The sequence below is a fragment of the Rhopalosiphum padi genome, chromosome 1 (genome assembly GCF_020882245.1).
Source record: "Rhopalosiphum padi isolate XX-2018 chromosome 1, ASM2088224v1, whole genome shotgun sequence".
Taxonomy (NCBI): Eukaryota; Metazoa; Arthropoda; class Insecta; order Hemiptera; family Aphididae; genus Rhopalosiphum; species Rhopalosiphum padi.
The window spans coordinates 54726668-54745816 of record NC_083597.1 but is presented as its reverse complement, the minus strand read 5'-3'; the positions used below and the strand labels follow the sequence as shown (position 1 = coordinate 54745816).

Sequence of the window (19149 nt, the reverse complement as noted above, 5' to 3'; positions counted from 1 at the left end):
ATTTTTTGAAAAAAACCCTTGCAAACTATTCTAAACATAATATATTTATATATACATTTATACACAGTGTACGATTGCCTTAAGAAGAATCTTAGTGAAACCGTATAGCACATTGGTGTCTTTGATAACATTTATAACAATTTTAATGCATGCAAGAGCACGCAATACCCTCATATGTTGTCTCCTTCTTACAGACGTATAAAATATTAAATTTGCGTTTAATTGTGTGTTATTGGCTTTAATATTAGTGTGAATTAACCTATAATCAAAATTAAAAGTACAAACACTACGAACCCTATCAGAATTTTATTGCTGGCTTTTTACGATATTTTATTTATTTTTTTTTGTATACAAATGTATTATCTATAGATAATTATTGAAATTCCTGTATTAATAAAATATTTATAATAGTAAAGGAGACAATTTGGATTTGACACTTTTGCGATGCATGTACGAGTATTATAGTATTATAATAAATGCCAGTGCTGTAGTCAGGCTCAAGCCCCCCCCCCTCCTACCCGAAATGTTAGACAATAATTGTATTTATTTAATTACAGTTTGTGGTGATTAAGCAACGCTGCTTTTATTACACTTACTTGATCTTGATTTGATAATATGTATAATTATATAAATTATATTGGAGAAATACAGTGCAAACATAATTTTTTATTGTAATTGTCCATCCTCTGAAAGAAAATTCCTGGCACTGATAAATACAGGGGTAAATATGATATATCTTAAAATATATGTTACAGATTTGTGATTTTCTTTACTCCACTAAAAGGCTCGGGAAACGATAGAATATTCTTCAGAATGTTGCTATTGCAGGATTTACCCTGAATTTTAGGTATACGTATCGCCGCCCGCATCGAATTTTAATTTTTAATCGGTATAATAATACTATAATATTATTATACGTCTCGTATACGATCGAAAATTTCCCTTGTCCTCCACACACCACCACGACTAGCGACTACGTCCCAATTGGTCGTACACCGATGCCTGCTCCATCCCCTCGCGGCATTCCGGTCAATTAAATTGGTTTGCCATCCGACAATCATGCAGCCCGCAGGTCAAAATGCGCAGCCGCCCCTGCCGCAATGGTATTCGTCATATATATAGTATATACTGTATAATATACCTAAATGTTAAATATAATATAAATATAATGCTATTAAATAGAGGACTGCGCGACAGATGGTATATTGGTCCACAGGATACGCTGCAGCGATGCACACGAGGAGGAGACCTCTTCTTTCGTCGCCTCTTTCGATCGCTCGTACTGCTCTGCTGCTGCCGGTCCTTTATGTTATTTTATATGCGTACGTTGTATATTTGGTAGGTATTTTATAGTCTGTTGTACGTGTTTTTGTCTCGGAATTCCGAATTTTATTACCCCGCAGGATGTCTCGTCGGTAGATCGGTGTGCGTTTTGTATGTGCGCACAGAGTATTGTCGACCCTTGAAAATACCTCGACCGTAACGACGACGATGACGACATTCCATCGCGTGCACCTAAGTTAAGGGGAGGCGGGCGTTGTAATAATTGCATTTGATTGATGTCAGTAATTTTTGGCAATAATTATTTATTTAAATTAATTTAGTAGTTTACCTACTTGATGTTTTTACAATTTAAGAAAGTTATAATTAGGTTGTGAATTTAATAGGTACATTAAAATGCTTCATAAATGCATTACACTCAACAATTTAGTTTATAATGCGTTATATAGGGTAGGTATACTAAAAGTGTAAACTATTTTTAATTGAAGATATTATTAATAAAATACACTGTGCACATAAAGAATGTGTAAAATATTTATGACGAAAATTAAAAAAAAAAATTCATAAATTATGTAATAAGTTTTAATTGACAAAAAATAATTAAAAATATGGATGAAAACAAAAATAAGTTTCAAAATTGATTTTTTTTAATACTTAATTCAAACTTTGTAGTAATTAGGAAGCTTTATTTACAGTCTAATATTTTTTTTTATATTTCTTCAAATGCACAGCTCTATAATGGATAATAAAAGAAATATAGATTTGCTTATAAGATATATCTGGTTGGTCTCTTAAAATAGATTTCTTATGGTAGATGAGGTCTGAACCTTTATTATGATTATCTCTGTGGAAGATTTTGAATTGATTTATTATTGATGTTGATAGTAATCCTGCTCGACATTATACGTAGCATATAATATATAGCGAAAATTTCATCTGCAGGATTATTTAATAAAGGGTGTACAATTTTCATCCTCGTACATCTAGGCAAAACATAAGCCAAAATTCGTCTCTAAAAATATTATTGTGTGTAATAATGATATATTTATGTATTATATTATTATTTATTTTAGTATTTTAGTATTCACCGAGCTTTATATAAATCTAATAATCTAATAAAATATTATGAATTTGACTGCATGGAAAACTATTGTGCAGTGTGCACGCGGGCTTACTACAGGTAATAGATTTTTTCACGCTAATAATATTTTAATATTATGCTGTTGGTGTATCTATGTGACGAATTTTTCACACAATTTCAATTCGTAAAGTTACGATATCCATCCTACGTATTCGATTTTCTGTAATAATATATACTGAAAAATTCGTATTTTGATATGGAAAAATGATATGATTGAATAAAACCCAGAGGGCAGCGATGATGTGTCAAAATGTGAAATGTGATCGGTGCGTACTGCGTAAGAGGTTAATTAAAATTTTTTTTTGTCACTAACGTATTTATGTTTTTTGAGACGAACGTCTTCCGTTACGACCTACGCGGCGCCGACGATGGTCGAGCCGAATATTCTTATAGGCTATGTCGTGTCATATTATATTATTCAAATAGAACATGAGAATATGAGATGACCATAAGTATAGGATAATAATAATCATAACAATGTATATTATTGTGTATATTAAACATGTAGTATTGGTACTATTTGTGTGACACCGTCTGACTGCACCTTAACACTACACTTTAACAGTATTTAATTGAAACAATGTATACATTCAATTACAACAGTATTAAAATGTAAAACCCATTAAATTTGTTTAAAATAATTGTTAATACTCATTAGAGTACTAACTAAACTCTTAAAATTAAAATATTGCATTCGTAAATATCTACTATAGTCTCAGCTTATTATAGGTACTTAACTATTGGTAATATATAATAAAATAAATTATGTTAAGGTACAGTGTATACTGTATATACTACATTATAATATGACGTGCTAAGTACATTATATATCCAAATAGCGTATAGTGCATATACTGTATATATTATACACTATAACTTATAAGTCTATAAAATATACTTATGTATTGTATAGTACAAAGGATTTAAAATAGTTGATTATAATTTACCATATATTATGTCCACTAGTCCACTGTATTAACAAAATTCTTTTATAAAATATAGTCTATTGTAAATTTATAACTAATTAACTATTACGCATTTGTTAAGTTTCTGTATTATGGCCTTTCTTACTTACTATTTGTATTTAAAACTTTAAACCTATATTGACCCGATTTATAATGTACTTTTTCTGTAGTCTTTAAGTTATTGTTTGCATTATGCGTTTGCTGCTGTTTAATAATAATTGCAGATAAATATATAATATTCGTTTCAAAAATAAATAAACCATACCTATAGGTTTTAATCGTTTCCGTCTTTATAAATATATATATGTAGGTATACAAGGTGTACCACAAATGAATGAAATATTCAAATTTAATTTCTATGTTATACGTTCAGATCTTACTGATACACCCTGTATGATAAACACATAACTAAACGCGTGTTTGTGTGTGATATTTTTGAGTTTTAAATATCACTTCTAATTTCCATACGTACGAGGCTTGTTTTCGTATAATTTTTTACTTTCGGTATCTAAATTTCAATATTATACACGATGATCTAATAAATACATATATAGATGCTTGCGAATAGTTATTTAAATTGAGACCCAACGAGCAGATATCTCTCACGTTAATATATACACCTATAGAAGTTTTATAAAAACCTTAACATATTTTTACATATTTTATTTGTAATTTTGAAAAAATATACGCGATGGATTTCTCAACATATGTTTACGTAACAGGTTGTGTCAACGTCGTTCTACTCTATAATAGCCAAGCGACACGTTTTCCGGTTACCTTTTTTTTTATTTAATTTTTTTCTTATTATTCTCAAATTCAAACTTCCGTCGAATTTTCAAAATGTATTATTCATAAATTGGCGGTATTCCCGATAACGCCATTGAAGTTGAACCTAACGTGCGGGAGAGAATTTATGATGAATTATTCATAATATAATACAAGTATATACATTATGTACACATTTCAATCGGAGATTCGCGTGGTGTACAATAATTAGCAGTCATATACGGCACTGCACCAGTGGCGATTCGTCGTCGGCCGTCCTTCTTATCTGCAACGCTGACAAAAAAAAACAACAAAAAACGTGCGATACATTTCTAACCGTCTGCATGTATGTATATAATATATATATATATGTGTGTGTGTGTGTGTGTGTGAACGCCGGCTTGCGAACGATCATAAACGCGCGCATACAAACTAATTCGCACTTGTCCGTGCCGCAGTAAATCGTATACATTTTAGAAGTTATATTTTTTTTTATTCTTTAATAATAATAGTAAGTAAATGTTAAGTTTTTCTGGTATTCATGAATGCATATTATTTATATAAATATATATATATACTAGTATATATTATATGAATAGATAGATACATTCTATAAATTTCGAGTACCGCATGGTATAAGCATATATTGAGAGTATTGTGAGCACAGAACCAACAGCAATTTCAAACCATTTTATTGTATCGTACGTGTCATTTTTGTAAACGAAATTCCTAAAAAAAAAGAATCATATTTCTTTGTTATTAAAATTTAGTAGGTAATATCATATTTTAATATAATATTGCATAAATAATTACCTATTACGTGTATACATTTTTTTAACGTCATTCTTGACCATACTGTACTTACGATTTTTTTTCTTTACGTTTTGCAGTGGACTGTGATGATAGGCCTAGAAGGAGGCGCGCGTAACGGCGGCACCACCTCCACTAGCACGGCGCGTCAACATGCGGCCCAAGCGATGGACTATTACAACAGCAACGTGTTGCGGGCCCGCACGAACGCAGGCCTGTCGTCGACCCGTGGACAACAGCAGAGGTCCATCCAGGATCCGTTGTACCGGAGTAACTCCAGTCTGGAGCTCACGCACCACTCGGACTACCACCACCACCATCACCACCATCACCATCAGCAGCAACAGCAGCAGCAGCATCATCAACAACGCGGTGTCGCCGCCGGCCACCACTTTGGCGGCAGTACGGCATACGTCGACTCCCGGGCAGCGGCCACAGACCGGCCGTTGGTCAGCCCGCTGTTGAAACGGGAATACGGAAGTCACGGTTCCATCGACGTCATATCTTCGGACAGGAATTCGGCTGGCAGGGCGTCAGCCGGCGAGAACTTCTTCGCTCTGCTCCAGGACTACCGGCCTACTGTGTTGGACATGATCGATGGAAACAGTGAGTTGCATATTACGCCGTCCTATTTTATCATTTTACTTTTTACATTAATATAAAATAAATAATTAATAAGACTAGCAAATTACTAAAGTAATATCATAGAAATTATGTTTATAAATTATTAAACAAAGATATTTAGCACTTTGTCGTAAAAGCAAATCACAATTACCGCTGTTGCAGTAACAATAATTATACTTTAATAAGTGTTACAATACTAATATATACTATTACCTACCGTGTGTTGATCAAAAACACCCAATATCAATTAATAATTTAGTATGTTAGTATACATAATTAAACGGTAATACCATGTAGAAGGTATATACTATATACGCATAGTCGAACTGCTGCATTGTTCACAAGTCACAACTCTCGTTTTCACTAATTTAGAAACCCAAAGACGCTACACTACCTGTAATTTAGCAATGAAAACGGTTTTGAGTGATGCACACTTACAGAGATAGTATTCTCAGTGACCTTATCAAATTTTTATCACGCATGTAAAAGAAATTTATGTATGATGTAACGTTTTTATTTATTTTTTATAGTTTAAAGACTATCCAAATTATTTATTCGTATAGATTCAGTTTTTTCATTTTTTTTTTCATTTGTTTATTATAAATTATTGAGTAATTGTTGATATAAAAAAAAAATAAGAACGCTATGATACAGATAAAGTTCTTTGCTAAGTTATGTGAAAGCATGGTAAATGTATTGTAAATAATGTAGGTACTCATAAGTTTGTCCCGTGCTAAACTGTTTTTCTATATTATCTGATTATTATGCAACGGCCATTGTAGGACCGATACGGAACTACTTTGAAAATATTTTGTGAATTAATATTTAAATATATTCAAGATAAAAATTTTTAATTTTTCTCAATATTTCATTAAAACTGCTTATATTAAACCCTTTATATAACGGGTGTTAAGAGGACATCATTGGAAGTGGACAGTGGTGCCAGTGATTTTATGTCTGTATAACCATTGATTATAAAATTTATAATCTAAATAGTATTCATAATCAATGGTATAAGTATAACACACGCGTAACTTAAGAATTTAGAAGTATTCTATTTCCAATGTACCGATAATCGATCTGGTGAATTTTTGTTTTTATTGAAGAATTTTTATCGCTTCAGTATAAATCATTCAGTATGCTGGAAATAAAACACGTTTAAATTCCTTTATTACGCGTGTATTAAACAGTTAGAAAATCCGTGTATTATTCCATACAGTTCATTATTTTTTATTCCTTTAATTATATAAATATTACCATCAAATATCGTTTTATTATGATAATAATTTTTCTTGCGATGATTTGTGCATTTTTTTTTATTTTTGAATTTTTTTTAACGCGGAATCACGTGCCCCCTGGAATATTCAACTCCCATCCGAGCTTGCTCATATCACCTACAGTCGCAGCACTTGTAAAACCAAATCATATCAATATCATGCTAAATTTGAATTTGTTAAATCTTTATCATTTAAGTTTTTACTGAGAACATGATATAATAAAAACCACATATACCTATTACCTATCTTAATTTATACCATTTATACAATATTCATATACCATGATTATAAAATTTGACGTACTATATTAAATATTTAACGTATACTAACATTTTTTTCCGAGACTCAATTTATTTACTACTTTTTTTTTCTGGGACTCAATTTATCGTTACTTACTACCTTTTTTTGCCGGGACCCAATTTACCAATTTCGTCGCTAACGCCGTTTTATCGTTTCCGAATACAGGTAACAATCGAGAATTTGGGTACCGAGAGATGCCGGTCGACACGCCGCCAGACGATAGGATTCCGTCAGTCGTGGCAATGAGCAATGGCGGCACCGGTGCATGTGCCGCTGACAAGACGACCACGTCACCTCAGGGTCCCAATTCCAGCAGCCCGAAGCTTAGGCTCAAGTTCCACAAGTTTTGGGGAGCCAACAATAAATTCTCCAGGACCACGGACGATGCGACCACCGGTGGTTTGCCGGGCGCTCCTATTTCCAATGTACAAACGGCGGCTGTTGGATGCGCAGAATTTACTGGCGATGAGCGACAGAAACGACGTGGCTTCGCTCATTACGATGTTCAATCGCTGACGGCCACGGTGGGCCTGGCATCCAAGCTCCAGAACATGTTGTCCAGGCGGAGGAACACAGCCACAGGCGCTTCAGCCGCTTCCATGCTGGCCGCTAGGTCATCCACACCGGACAGTGGCGACGAAGACCTCGGCGACGGGAAACACAACAATCTACTGGACAGGTATACAAAATAAATTGAAACGCGTATTGAACAATGGCAAACATCGTTTTCGTTGTTCTTAATATATTAATGATTAACAAGATATGTACTTGTATAGGTTTCACGCAAAAAAGAACTGCTTTGGCTACAGTTAAAAAACCAAATTTATATAAAAGACAATATTTACGCAACGTTTTATCTTTTTGATATCATAATTTAAAACAAAATTATTCGAGCTTGAAAAACATAAAAATTACGATTTTTATAACAATTATAAATTTTTTCTATGAAAAATAAAATAAAACGTTACGTCACAGCAAATATTGTTTTCCTTGCGCTGTATAAATTTGATTTCTTTACTACAACTGTATATAGCTTAAGTGGCTCATTTTCACGTGAAACTATTTTTATATATATTATAATCTCGTTATTATTACGCAACAACTAATAACTTGGTATTGACATGCCACGTGTATTATGAATATATTTGTAATTAGTATTTAAACATAAGAATTAAAATTGTTATTAAACAGCCTATATAATATCTTCTTTTCTCTAAATATTATGATTTTGTATTTGGCGATAGCTGTCCGTTCTTTCGAAACGAACTCGGCGGTGAAGTCGAACGGGAAGTAAGTTTGACGCAGAGGACCCAAGCTGGACAGATATCCACACTGAACAACGGCAAACTGTACCACAGGCCGCGTATGGCTTACGGTATATCCGTCCTCGAGTTCCAATCCGGAGAAACGCACTGGACCGACAGTATTTGTCCTGAAAACTATTCGAAATTGATCGAGACCTCCGACGAGGGAGATTTGTACTATCGATCATTCTTTTTCGGTCAAGGTAATTTATAATATTATATTATTATGTATTAAATTAAACTCAACGATAGGTACTCTTGTACTAATTTACTTGGTATTTAATCTAATAATAATTAATATCCAATTTTATATAACTATGATAAGTACTAAGTAGTATAGTATACGCTGTACAATACCTTTAGGCGCACTAAAGATATTTGTTTGGGGGATGCATACTGCATAGTATTTACGCTGATTTTTAAATAATGGTTAAATACATAAAAATATATATTTAATGTTATTTTTATAAACATTTAATTACTATATTTATATGTTTATTTTACATACTAAATTAAATTTTAATACTGAAACAATATTTATAGGATTTTAAATTTTTATTTTCTGATAAAATTGAAAAAATTAGAAAAAACTTTCCATATTATACTTATGTATATATTATATTTTAGATTATAACTTTTAAGTTATTATTTTTAAATACCTTGCAAAAACCGACAATGGTTATAATTTATTACAACATGAATATTTATGACAAAATTTGCAATGATTACTTACCTATAAAAAAAAAAAAATTCTAAATGGAATAGTTAAATGCTGCTAATTGGACAGAATAAATTAAATAATTATCTCTTGAATACATTAATGCATATTATACTAATAGTTTTAAGAATTTTAAATCTTTGTGAATGTGCATTACTACTAAGTTATAAATTTATAACATTTATATCATAAACAAAAATATTAATTTTTTTAATTTATATTTTTTAGAACACCAGAACTGGTTTGGACTCGATGAGACGTTGGGACCTGTTGCTATCAGTTTAAAAAGAGAAAGAGTTGAAACTGATTTAACATCCAATGGTTGTAGTTCAAATCCATTGGTTATGTTTAGATATAGGATTATCATCCGAACAAGTGAAGTAAATATATTTTAATTATCTATATAAATAAATGTATTATATGTTTTTGTGTAAATTTTATGTTTGATTATTAATTACCTTTTTATTTTTCATAGTTACAAACTCTTCGTGGTTCTATTCTTGAAGATGCTATTCCTAATATTAAACTATCCAGCAGTTCTAAACACATCAATACAAAAGATGTCTTAGAATACATTGTTCCAGAAATTCCTCTTCCATGGTAAAAATAATTTATCATTTAAATTATTGAAAATATTATGACCATAAACTAAATACCAAACATGCATTTGTAGTTTAAGGTTGGGTGTATCGAGTAATAGAGTCGAAGAACTATTGTTAGGTCTTGATGAACAAGGTATATCTCATACCTACAAAGTTGGAGTAATGTATTGTCGCGCTGGACAATTTACCGAAGAACACATGTACAATAATGAAGAAGCAGGTTTAGCATTTTATCAGTTCATGGACAGTATTGCTCAAAGAGTACGCCTAAAGGGTTTTAACAAATACAGAGCAGGATTAGATAACAAGAGTAAGTGTGCATTATAAAATATTATTTATATTAATATCATTTGTTGACATCATAAATGTTTTATATTTTGTAGCTGATTCCACTGGACTTTATTCATTCTACAGTCAATTTCAAAACTGTGAAATCATGTTCCACGTATCTACCATGTTGCCATTTACTCCAAACAACAGGCAACAGGTATTTTAATTTATATTTTCTTATTAAAACAAATATTAAATTTTATTTTTGAACATTGTATAGCTTCTTCGAAAGAGACATATAGGAAATGATATTGTTACAATCGTATTTCAAGAACCCGGAGCTCAGCCATTTTCTCCAAAAAATATTCGTTCTCAATTTCAACATGTATTTATTGTGGTCAGAGTTATAAATCCATGTACAGAAAACACTCAATATAGGTAATAACTAATGGCTTCTAAATGAGCTTTAATATATTTTTAAAGTAGGTTTTTAAATATTTTTAATATTTGTCAATCAAAATTTTAGTGTTGCCGTAACAAGATCTAAAGAGGTTGAAATGTTTGGTCCTCCAATTCCCAAAGAAGCTGTGTTCAAAAAATCCAAAGAATTTAGTGACTTCTTATTAGCTAAAAGTATGTATTCTATAGTGGTTACTTATTAGTTGTGTAATATTACAACCTAATTTTGTTTTAATATATTTGTATAACATTAATAAACTTAGTTATAAATGCTGAGAATGCTGCTCACCGATCTGAAAAATTTGCTACAATGGCGACTCGTACAAGGCAAGCATATTTAAAAGATTTAACATTAAATCATTCATCAAATACTACTATTGAACCAGTGCAAAAATTTTGTAAGTTAATTTTAATCTTAAATAAGACAAAGAGCTTTAATTTAATCAATATTTTTTCTTTACAGCAATGTTGTCATTTAGCAGTAAGAAAAAAGAGAGGTGGCGGCCAAGATTTCAGCCCGATGCTTCTCAAAGAGGTGCTATTTGTTGGCAAGTAGTGTTAGAAGAAGGCAATGGAGTTATTGGTGGACACTGTCTTCTAGCCATATCATCAGACTCCATGGTCCTTGTAGAAGAAAATAACCATGACATATTATTAGTTATACCTTGCAAGTCTATATTGGGCTGGACAACTCAAACTAATAGGTATGTGTTTATGGTGTCAAATACTTTTTAAGTTGAAACTAGAATGGTTAATATTTTTAAAATATAACACAATATGTTTAACTGTTTATAGTTTAAGAATATATTACCATGAAGGAGAATGTGTTACCTTACATATGCATGAAGGTTGCAGTGACGGTGATAGAGATGAATTGATGGAAGTTGTAGTTAGATTACGAGCAGTAACTCAGGGTTCTGTTGCCCAGGAACTGTCATTACACCGTAATTCTTTAGGCCAATTAGGTTTTCATGTTCAACCTGATGGCCTGGTCACACAAGTAGAAAAATCTGGCCTTGCGTGGGAAGCAGGTCTCAGGCAAAACTCCAGACTCATAGAGGTATAGATGATGTGACCTATGTCATAAGTACAGTTTTTTTAATTTTTTTTTAAATAAATTTTAATATTTTAATCATAGATATGTAAGGTAGCTGTTGCCACACTCACACATGATCAAATGGTGGATTTATTGAAGACTAGTGTTCTTGTCACAGTCACTGTAATTCCACCTTTCCCGGATGGTTCACCCAGAAGGTATGTAATACAACATAGTATTATGCAAGATTGTGAAACTATTCAGTTCATTATATTTCAGAGGTTGCCATATTCAAAATTGTTCCTATCGCACTGACAACAGTAGTTCTCCAAAAGGATATGAGAGTGAGTATGAAAATGTTGCAGGTATGTCAGCTGTAACTAGTCCTAGAAAACAAACAGCACTGCAACAACCAGTTTCTGGCAATCATAGAAAAATGTATGTAGTAACTGTTGTAAATACGGTCTCTTGATTTGTATTAACTTATAGTTCTTAATATTGTGATAGGTATGAACGCAGCCTATCACCACCAAGATCTAGTAATAGTTCAGGTTATGGTACCATGGGCAGTAATAAATCCTACACAACACCTATGGATTCTCGTTTTCCTCAAAATCCTGAGGTAAGTGATATAAATGGCAGTTATAAAGTTGGTCCCATGAACCACTTAGTTTAATTCCTAAATAACTGAATAACTTGTACAATTAAATCTCAGGTTAAATACTAGTTGAGTCCCAAAAAATTTGTATTTTCCTTCTCATTTTTACAGATGTCAATTACTATGTTTTTATTTAGCATATTAAGTGATATAATGCTGCAAATACAAATAAATGTTCATTCTTAATTACTGTAAAAAAATACGGTTATTTAATTTTTCCACTATTTAAATTGTTTGATTAATATTTAAATGTTTAATTATTCATTGAAAAAAAATTATAAGAATATTTTTGATCAACTAGTATCAAATTAACTTTCTATAATTATGATAACTATATTTTCAATGGTCACAATAACCAGATGTGTCCAATTTTGTTTTTGTACATATTTGGTTATTAGCACCAAAAGAAAACCAAAATTTGTATAGAAGCGTTGGGCGCAAAAAAAAAAAATGGATATGTCCAAATGTATTTGGTTATTGTATCCAACAGAAATTTAAAAATCAGTTTTTACCATTTTATTTTAATATTATTAATTGGACGTGTTTGGTTTTTGCACTCATCGGTAGATATTTTTTTCTGAGTATTTTTATATTAAAAAACCATTTTTGAAAAATGTGAACAGTATCCGGTTATTGCACCGGCCACCGGTGCCTTTAATGAGGAGGGACTATATAGATATAATGTATGTTTGTATTAGTTATTTATATTGGTTACTATATAATATTGTTACAGGGTACATTGACGAGTTCATCAAGTGGTCATTCATCTGATGATCGTTGGTACGACCTATTAGAAGTTCCATTAGAAGATCCTCCGCCTGTCCCTACAAGGTTGACACCAACTTCAACTAAAACCCACTCTAAAGTGCATGCAAGCAATTCATTACCATTATCTACTATGAATAATTCATTTTCTGTGTATTCGGATCCACGGAGTAGTAAAAGTGTCGCTGCTCAACAGTATGATTTTGTGAACAAGTCTTCTGACCTTAATAATGATCTCCATAAACAATTTGACGAACGCTTAGAACAACCACGAAGATCAACAAAACGATTAGTTAAGGTTAATAACATAAATATACATAAATGATTAGTAATTTTATATTATATATTTAATTTTGTTACTTTTTAGGCAACAAGTGGCCCTGAATTAGAAAATACTAATGGTTTGATTGACACCAATCACTTTAAAAAGAATTTGAGCAACGGTAACATACCAGAAACATTAAATGAAAGAATCCTAGTAGCAAGTGAAGGTAATTGTTATAACACTCTAATTTAAATACTAAATAAATATGTATTATTGATTTTTTCCTCTTTAAAAGATGATGTTTCTACAATTGGAAGCAGTAGTACTGGCTCTCCCCATAGTCATCGTAAAAGTTTGAAAAACAATGGCAGTCGGAATCAAAGCCCTAGATCTGGATTGGATCGAGGTGAACCAAGACTTAGACCTGGAATCTCTGGACGCAATTCAAATGCAAGTAGTAGACTCAGTGGCAATATGAGTACATTACAAGAAGATCTGATGAAATTAATAGATCCTGACTATAATTTAGATTCATCTTTCATTGTAAGTTTTGTTAATTTCACCTATACAGATAGCATAGAAACATTATAAATTAAAAATTATTGTGTTAATAAATAGGATACTAAAACCACAATAAATAAGAATCCATCCAGAGAAAATGTATCAAATGTAGAACAAGGTCAAGTTATTCTCACCAAAGCTCGTCCTGCCACTGTGATATCTAGTGCACCAAGTCCAGCTCTGAGTGAAATGAAACCACTGAATCAAGTTGAAAGGTATTATAAATATTAATAATAATTAACAATATGATTTAAATACTATAGATATCATCATTGTCTAGCAGAGCATTTTTCCAAAGTGTGTTTTACGGAACCCTAAGATTTTGTAGGACAATCTCAAAGGTTATGCCAGATATATGTGATTATTGAGAAAATAATTTTATATTATTTTAAAAAAAAATTGGGGTTCTGCGAAACACAAACTATTTCTCAATGGTGCTGTAGTTGTATAAGTTTGGAATCCGCTGGTCTAGCATATTATATTCTAGTACTTTGAATAAATAAAAAATATTTCCTGTATTGATAAAGTTATTTATTTTTCTAGTGTTGCTGATTTGCCACTACCAGACACTCCGATTGATCGAATGAATTGGAAAATTCTTGTTGATACAGCTACTGAAGCATTACGTAAAGTATCAGCTGGTGCTCAAATCAAAGAACCAGAGGCTACTACTATCAGTGAAAACAAAGATCAAAATTGGAGTAGCATGAATGGTAGTGTTACCATATTAAATTCTTCTAGTACGAACAAGTAAATATTTTTCTATTTTCTATTAATCAATATTATACGGAACAGTCTACTTAATCAAACTATGTATTTATTAGAACAAACATGAGTCCAGATGATTTGGAAATGATGTTGCGAAGTGAAATGGAAATGCGAATGGAATTGCAAAACGAGGTGAAACATTTGAGAGAAGAAAACCGTCGATTACAAGATGAATCTAACAGCGCTGCACAGCAACTTAAACACTTCACACACTGGTTTTTTCAAAACATCGATAAACACCCTGACTGAAAGTAACAGTTGTTTATATTTTTTTGTTTTTTTTTATTATTATTATTATTATTATTATTTTTTTTTTATATATATTATTAATATATTACATTATATGTATTATATGTGTATAAATGTTTTACTAAAAGAAATGTGTGCTGCTCATAGTCACTGTTGTTCGTGTCGTTACAATTTAACTTCTTATATATTTTTGAATTAGTTGAGTACATTATTTTAAGTTATTATTTTATATTCAAAGTAAATGCTATTTATTTTTTACTAACACATTACATTGCCAAAAGACTGTCTTTTATGTTAATTAATAATTTTAGATTAACTAAGTTTACATAGTTATTATTATTATTATTATTATGTTTTTGTAAATTTGTTTGTCGGTATATTATCCGGAGTTAATGTTTTACCAAAATTATCGGCCCAAATAATCAAAACCATAAATATTATGTAATGTTTGTCGTTTGTTTAGTTGGATAAGCGCAAATAATTTTATGTTTCTATTTTGCGAGTAAACGACTAACAGTATTATTATCATTAAAGTTACTTATTATTGTTCATTTAGAAACGTCAAAAATGTACTGTTATTAAAAGACAAAATATATTTCAGTACCTACCAAATTGACTACTCGTAGGTACTAGCTATCTAACTATTAAGTTGTTATACTAATTTTTTTTTTTGTATTTTTTATCATTACTTATTATATTATATTATTACAATTGCTACTTTTAATACACATTATTATGATTATTTTGTTACACATAACAGTATCATTATTTAATTAATAATAAAATTGTTTATTTATTTTTAAATAAACATTTCTATCATTGTGCCTTTTGGTAAACACCAAGTGTGAGTATTGACACATTGTATTATTATTAAAATAATATTGTTATTGAATTTAATATTGTTAAGCAAGTGAAACATAATAGTTATTTATATAACATTTAATTATTTTTTGTAAACTTAGTAATTATTATAATTATTATTTTGTCATTTTTTATGCACACAAGCACATGGTCTTAGAACAGTGATACTTAGACGTTTTAATTAATGTATGTGTTCATTCAAGATAAACACCATATTATATATGTAATAACAAATTTAATTGTTGGGCAATTTGCTTAAGTAAGAATTTTTCTGTTCATTTGTATACATTAAATAGTTTATGAAATTAAATACAGGTCATTATCAAACAACAATGTTGTCTCAGTATGTCGTGTTGATGCTTATTTTTTAAACAATATTATGATCACGATTCATGAATCATAATGATAACTTATAACTTTATGTCTTTATTTATTATTTTATTAATTAAATAAATAAAACTATAGTATTAATTAGTAATAACATTGAGTAACAAATGTAACAAAATTATTCTGCTAACTAATAATAAAATCCCCTATGACATGATAATGAAGTATTAAAAATCTTTAAATGATTTTATTTAATTTAACTTACAGATATAAATGATGTACTGAAAATGGTTAAATTTTGTCAAATATAGTGAGAATACAAATCTAATAGAAAGTACTAACTTTTTTTTTATGTGGTAGTAGACTTTAATTTCTAAAAATTGTATATTTGACTTAACTCCACCCAAAATATTTGGGGATATACGAGGCTTGTCCCAAAAGTAAGGTCTCCATTAATATAAAAAATCGAAAAAGAGCTTTATTAAAAAAATGTTTACATGGTCATATTATACTACTCGTACACTATTTTTCGACATAATCACCGTTCATATCGAGACATTTTTGTAGTCGATCTGGAAGCTTTTGTATGCCAGCGTCATAGAACTCTCCGTCCACCTCTTTTTCCAAGTACTCCATCACTACAGTCTTCAATTCTTTGTCTGAATTCAGCCTTTTCCCTCCCAAATGCTTCTTTAGGTTGGTGAACAAGTGATAGTCTGATGGGGCAAGGTCTGGGCTGTAGGGGGGGGGGAGAATGTCCCAACCAAACTTATCCAAAAGCGCTTTTGTGTTGCGTGCCACGTGAGGTCGAGCGTTATCGTGCAAAAGACGCACTCCCTTCGTTAGCATTCCAGGTCGTCGGTTTTTTATGGCTTTACGCAATTATTCAAGCGTTTCACAATACGATGCCGAATTAATGGTGGTCCCTGTTGGCGTTTGTGATCCTCTGTAAGCATCTTTGGCACCCATCTTGCACTACACTTTCGGTATCCCAAATCACTTATGATTCTGTGAATCGAGGACTTGGGTATCTGCAACTTTTCTTCAAGTTCTCGAACAGTCACTCGTCGATCTTCACGAAGTTCAGACTCAACTTGTTCTTGGAGATTGTCTGAAACAGATGGCCTTCCACTTCTGGCTTCATCATGGATATTCGCCCTCCCATTTGAAAATTTTCTGCACCACTTCCTCACATTTTTAATTGACATAGACGTCGATCCATAAGAGGTACTAAGTTGTAGATGGATGGCCGCCGGCGTCTCGCCACGCGAGTGAAGAAAACGGATTACCGCGCGAAGCTCACACTGAGCATGGACAAATAAGGAGGCGGACGCTGACGAGGTTGACGCGCTCATCTCGTTCACGTGTTACGAAGGTACTAACTACTAAACAGTAAACGTCCGATTCATCTAGTTCAAACTTACATAAACAGATAAGAAGTTAATGGTTATATCAGCGGTACCAACTTATAAAAATAAAATTTTCCTTGGCCGCTAGAAAGTTGGAGACCTTACTTTTGGGACATGCCTATGTATATTATATTGTTCGATTCTAGAATATTGAAAAATTAATAGAAAATCTCTCATAGTTGTAAAATTGTTCCTTCACTTTAATCACAATCTATAAATGTATAATGTAAAAAAAAGTATAAAAGAAAATAGACTTATAAAACTTCAAATATAATGATTAAAAAAAATTACAATGATCAAACATTTGAATGTGATAATTAGGTAATATATATATATATATATATATGGCAAATAAGTACAAATACCAAGGTAAAAAAATGGACAAATGGGAATCGCTTTGCTGAACAGTAACCAATGCTCAATAGGTGTATGGTGTGTCACTAATTTAACTAAAAAAAGTCAAAAATTCAAATTGTCTATAACTATAATAATCAAAATGATTTGAAAATTGAAAGATGTATAGAAAACAATATTATAAACATAAAGTGAAAATTTCAAGTATCTAATGTTATTTTTTCTTTTTAATCAACATAAACTATCAAAAACTGTTGAGGAGAAAAAGTTATTTTATGAGTAATCATGAAATATCAAAAAAAATTGAATTTCAAAAACTTATAAAATATTAATTTGACTTGTAGGATTATTTTTTAATATAGGTTGAAAAAATTTATAAGAACCTCGTAATACATTTACAAACCTGAGAAATGAGTATTAAAAATTGTATTAATTTTTAACTTCAATATCATAAGTAAACTTTTGTGATTTAAGCGAAACTCATTAACATTTTTCATTCAAACAAATATAAAAAAATGTTACTGAATTTCACTGAATTTAATTTATTATTTCTATTAATAAAAATGTATGAGGATATCTACTCTCAAAACGACGAAGAATTAGTTTTTGATGAAAAAACCGGCCACATGTGGACGTGTCTAATATGAAAAATATGAAATTGACTTTTTTTTTCGTTTTTACGTGTTCGTATTGTTTTGACAATACACCCAATTATGGATGAGAAGTTTCAGAGTCAAATACTTACTTCTACACCCTAAAAAGTAGAAATACCAAAACGTAATATATTTTTAAAAAAAACTGCTTTTTAAGGCCTTTAGTAGTAAGTTTTTAAATTATTGCCATCATTATTATTGTTTTAAAAGTTAAGGCAATATTTTTTTTACATTTTAGCATACTTTTTAAGTGTCACAAATTAGTTTAATTTTTCAAAACCGTCAATAGGTGACTATGCCCAGTATTTCCATTTAAGAATATAATATAGTGACTTTTTTTACTATTTTATATACGTTTATCGTTTCGGCACACGCTTTATCGTGGATGTGAAGTTTCGAAGTTTTAAACTTAGGTATTTCTTTACCCAGATAATGCAAACAATATAGTTTTTTTCTAAATAATTCTATCTCTTTTTAACTAATAGCAATATAATAGCAGTTTTTAACAAACATTTATATTTAAATTTCTATATTTCCAATAATATTATTACTTTGAATTTGATTATGATACTGTCATTATCTATAAATACAATTCATACATTGAATTTAAATTTTAAGCACCTTAATTTAAAATGACTACTACCAATTATCATTAATTAAAACTAAATTTTAAACAATTAAATCAGTGAGAAATAATTTATAAAAAAAAAAATTAATATAAGCTGTT

General features: G+C 30.7%; 2 protein-coding genes across 2 annotated transcripts in view; one reads left to right on the top strand and one right to left on the bottom strand.

Moving 5' to 3' along the window:
- Window positions 1-16025, top strand: part of LOC132917720 (signal-induced proliferation-associated 1-like protein 1) — a 41308-nt gene extending 25283 nt beyond the window's left edge. Inside the window, exons 2-22 of the mRNA XM_060978603.1 lie at window positions 5043-5568; window positions 7329-7842; window positions 8408-8670; window positions 9414-9565; window positions 9661-9785; window positions 9859-10097; window positions 10171-10274; window positions 10338-10495; window positions 10584-10690; window positions 10780-10914; window positions 10980-11220; window positions 11312-11576; window positions 11655-11770; window positions 11832-11990; window positions 12060-12174; window positions 12944-13273; window positions 13343-13466; window positions 13536-13783; window positions 13859-14016; window positions 14345-14551; window positions 14626-16025. Coding sequence (XP_060834586.1) covers window positions 5052-5568; window positions 7329-7842; window positions 8408-8670; window positions 9414-9565; window positions 9661-9785; window positions 9859-10097; window positions 10171-10274; window positions 10338-10495; window positions 10584-10690; window positions 10780-10914; window positions 10980-11220; window positions 11312-11576; window positions 11655-11770; window positions 11832-11990; window positions 12060-12174; window positions 12944-13273; window positions 13343-13466; window positions 13536-13783; window positions 13859-14016; window positions 14345-14551; window positions 14626-14818 — 4470 coding nt within the window. The 5' untranslated portion in view covers window positions 5043-5051 and the 3' untranslated portion in view covers window positions 14819-16025. The remainder of the gene's footprint in view (window positions 1-5042; window positions 5569-7328; window positions 7843-8407; window positions 8671-9413; window positions 9566-9660; window positions 9786-9858; window positions 10098-10170; window positions 10275-10337; window positions 10496-10583; window positions 10691-10779; window positions 10915-10979; window positions 11221-11311; window positions 11577-11654; window positions 11771-11831; window positions 11991-12059; window positions 12175-12943; window positions 13274-13342; window positions 13467-13535; window positions 13784-13858; window positions 14017-14344; window positions 14552-14625) is intronic.
- An 847-nt stretch (window positions 16026-16872) lies between these two features.
- Window positions 16873-17361, bottom strand: LOC132926214 (protein GVQW3-like). The gene has a single exon (XM_060990557.1). The coding sequence runs from the start codon at window positions 17359-17361 to the stop codon at window positions 16873-16875; it is 489 nt and encodes a 162-aa protein (XP_060846540.1).
- Window positions 17362-19149: the final 1788 nt, after the last annotated feature.

Bases quoted from the DNA above. Each gene is read 5' to 3' on its own strand.
- LOC132926214 (XM_060990557.1), bottom strand. From the start codon at position 17,361: ATGAGCGCGTCAACCTCGTCAGCGTCCGCCTCCTTATTTGTCCATGCT.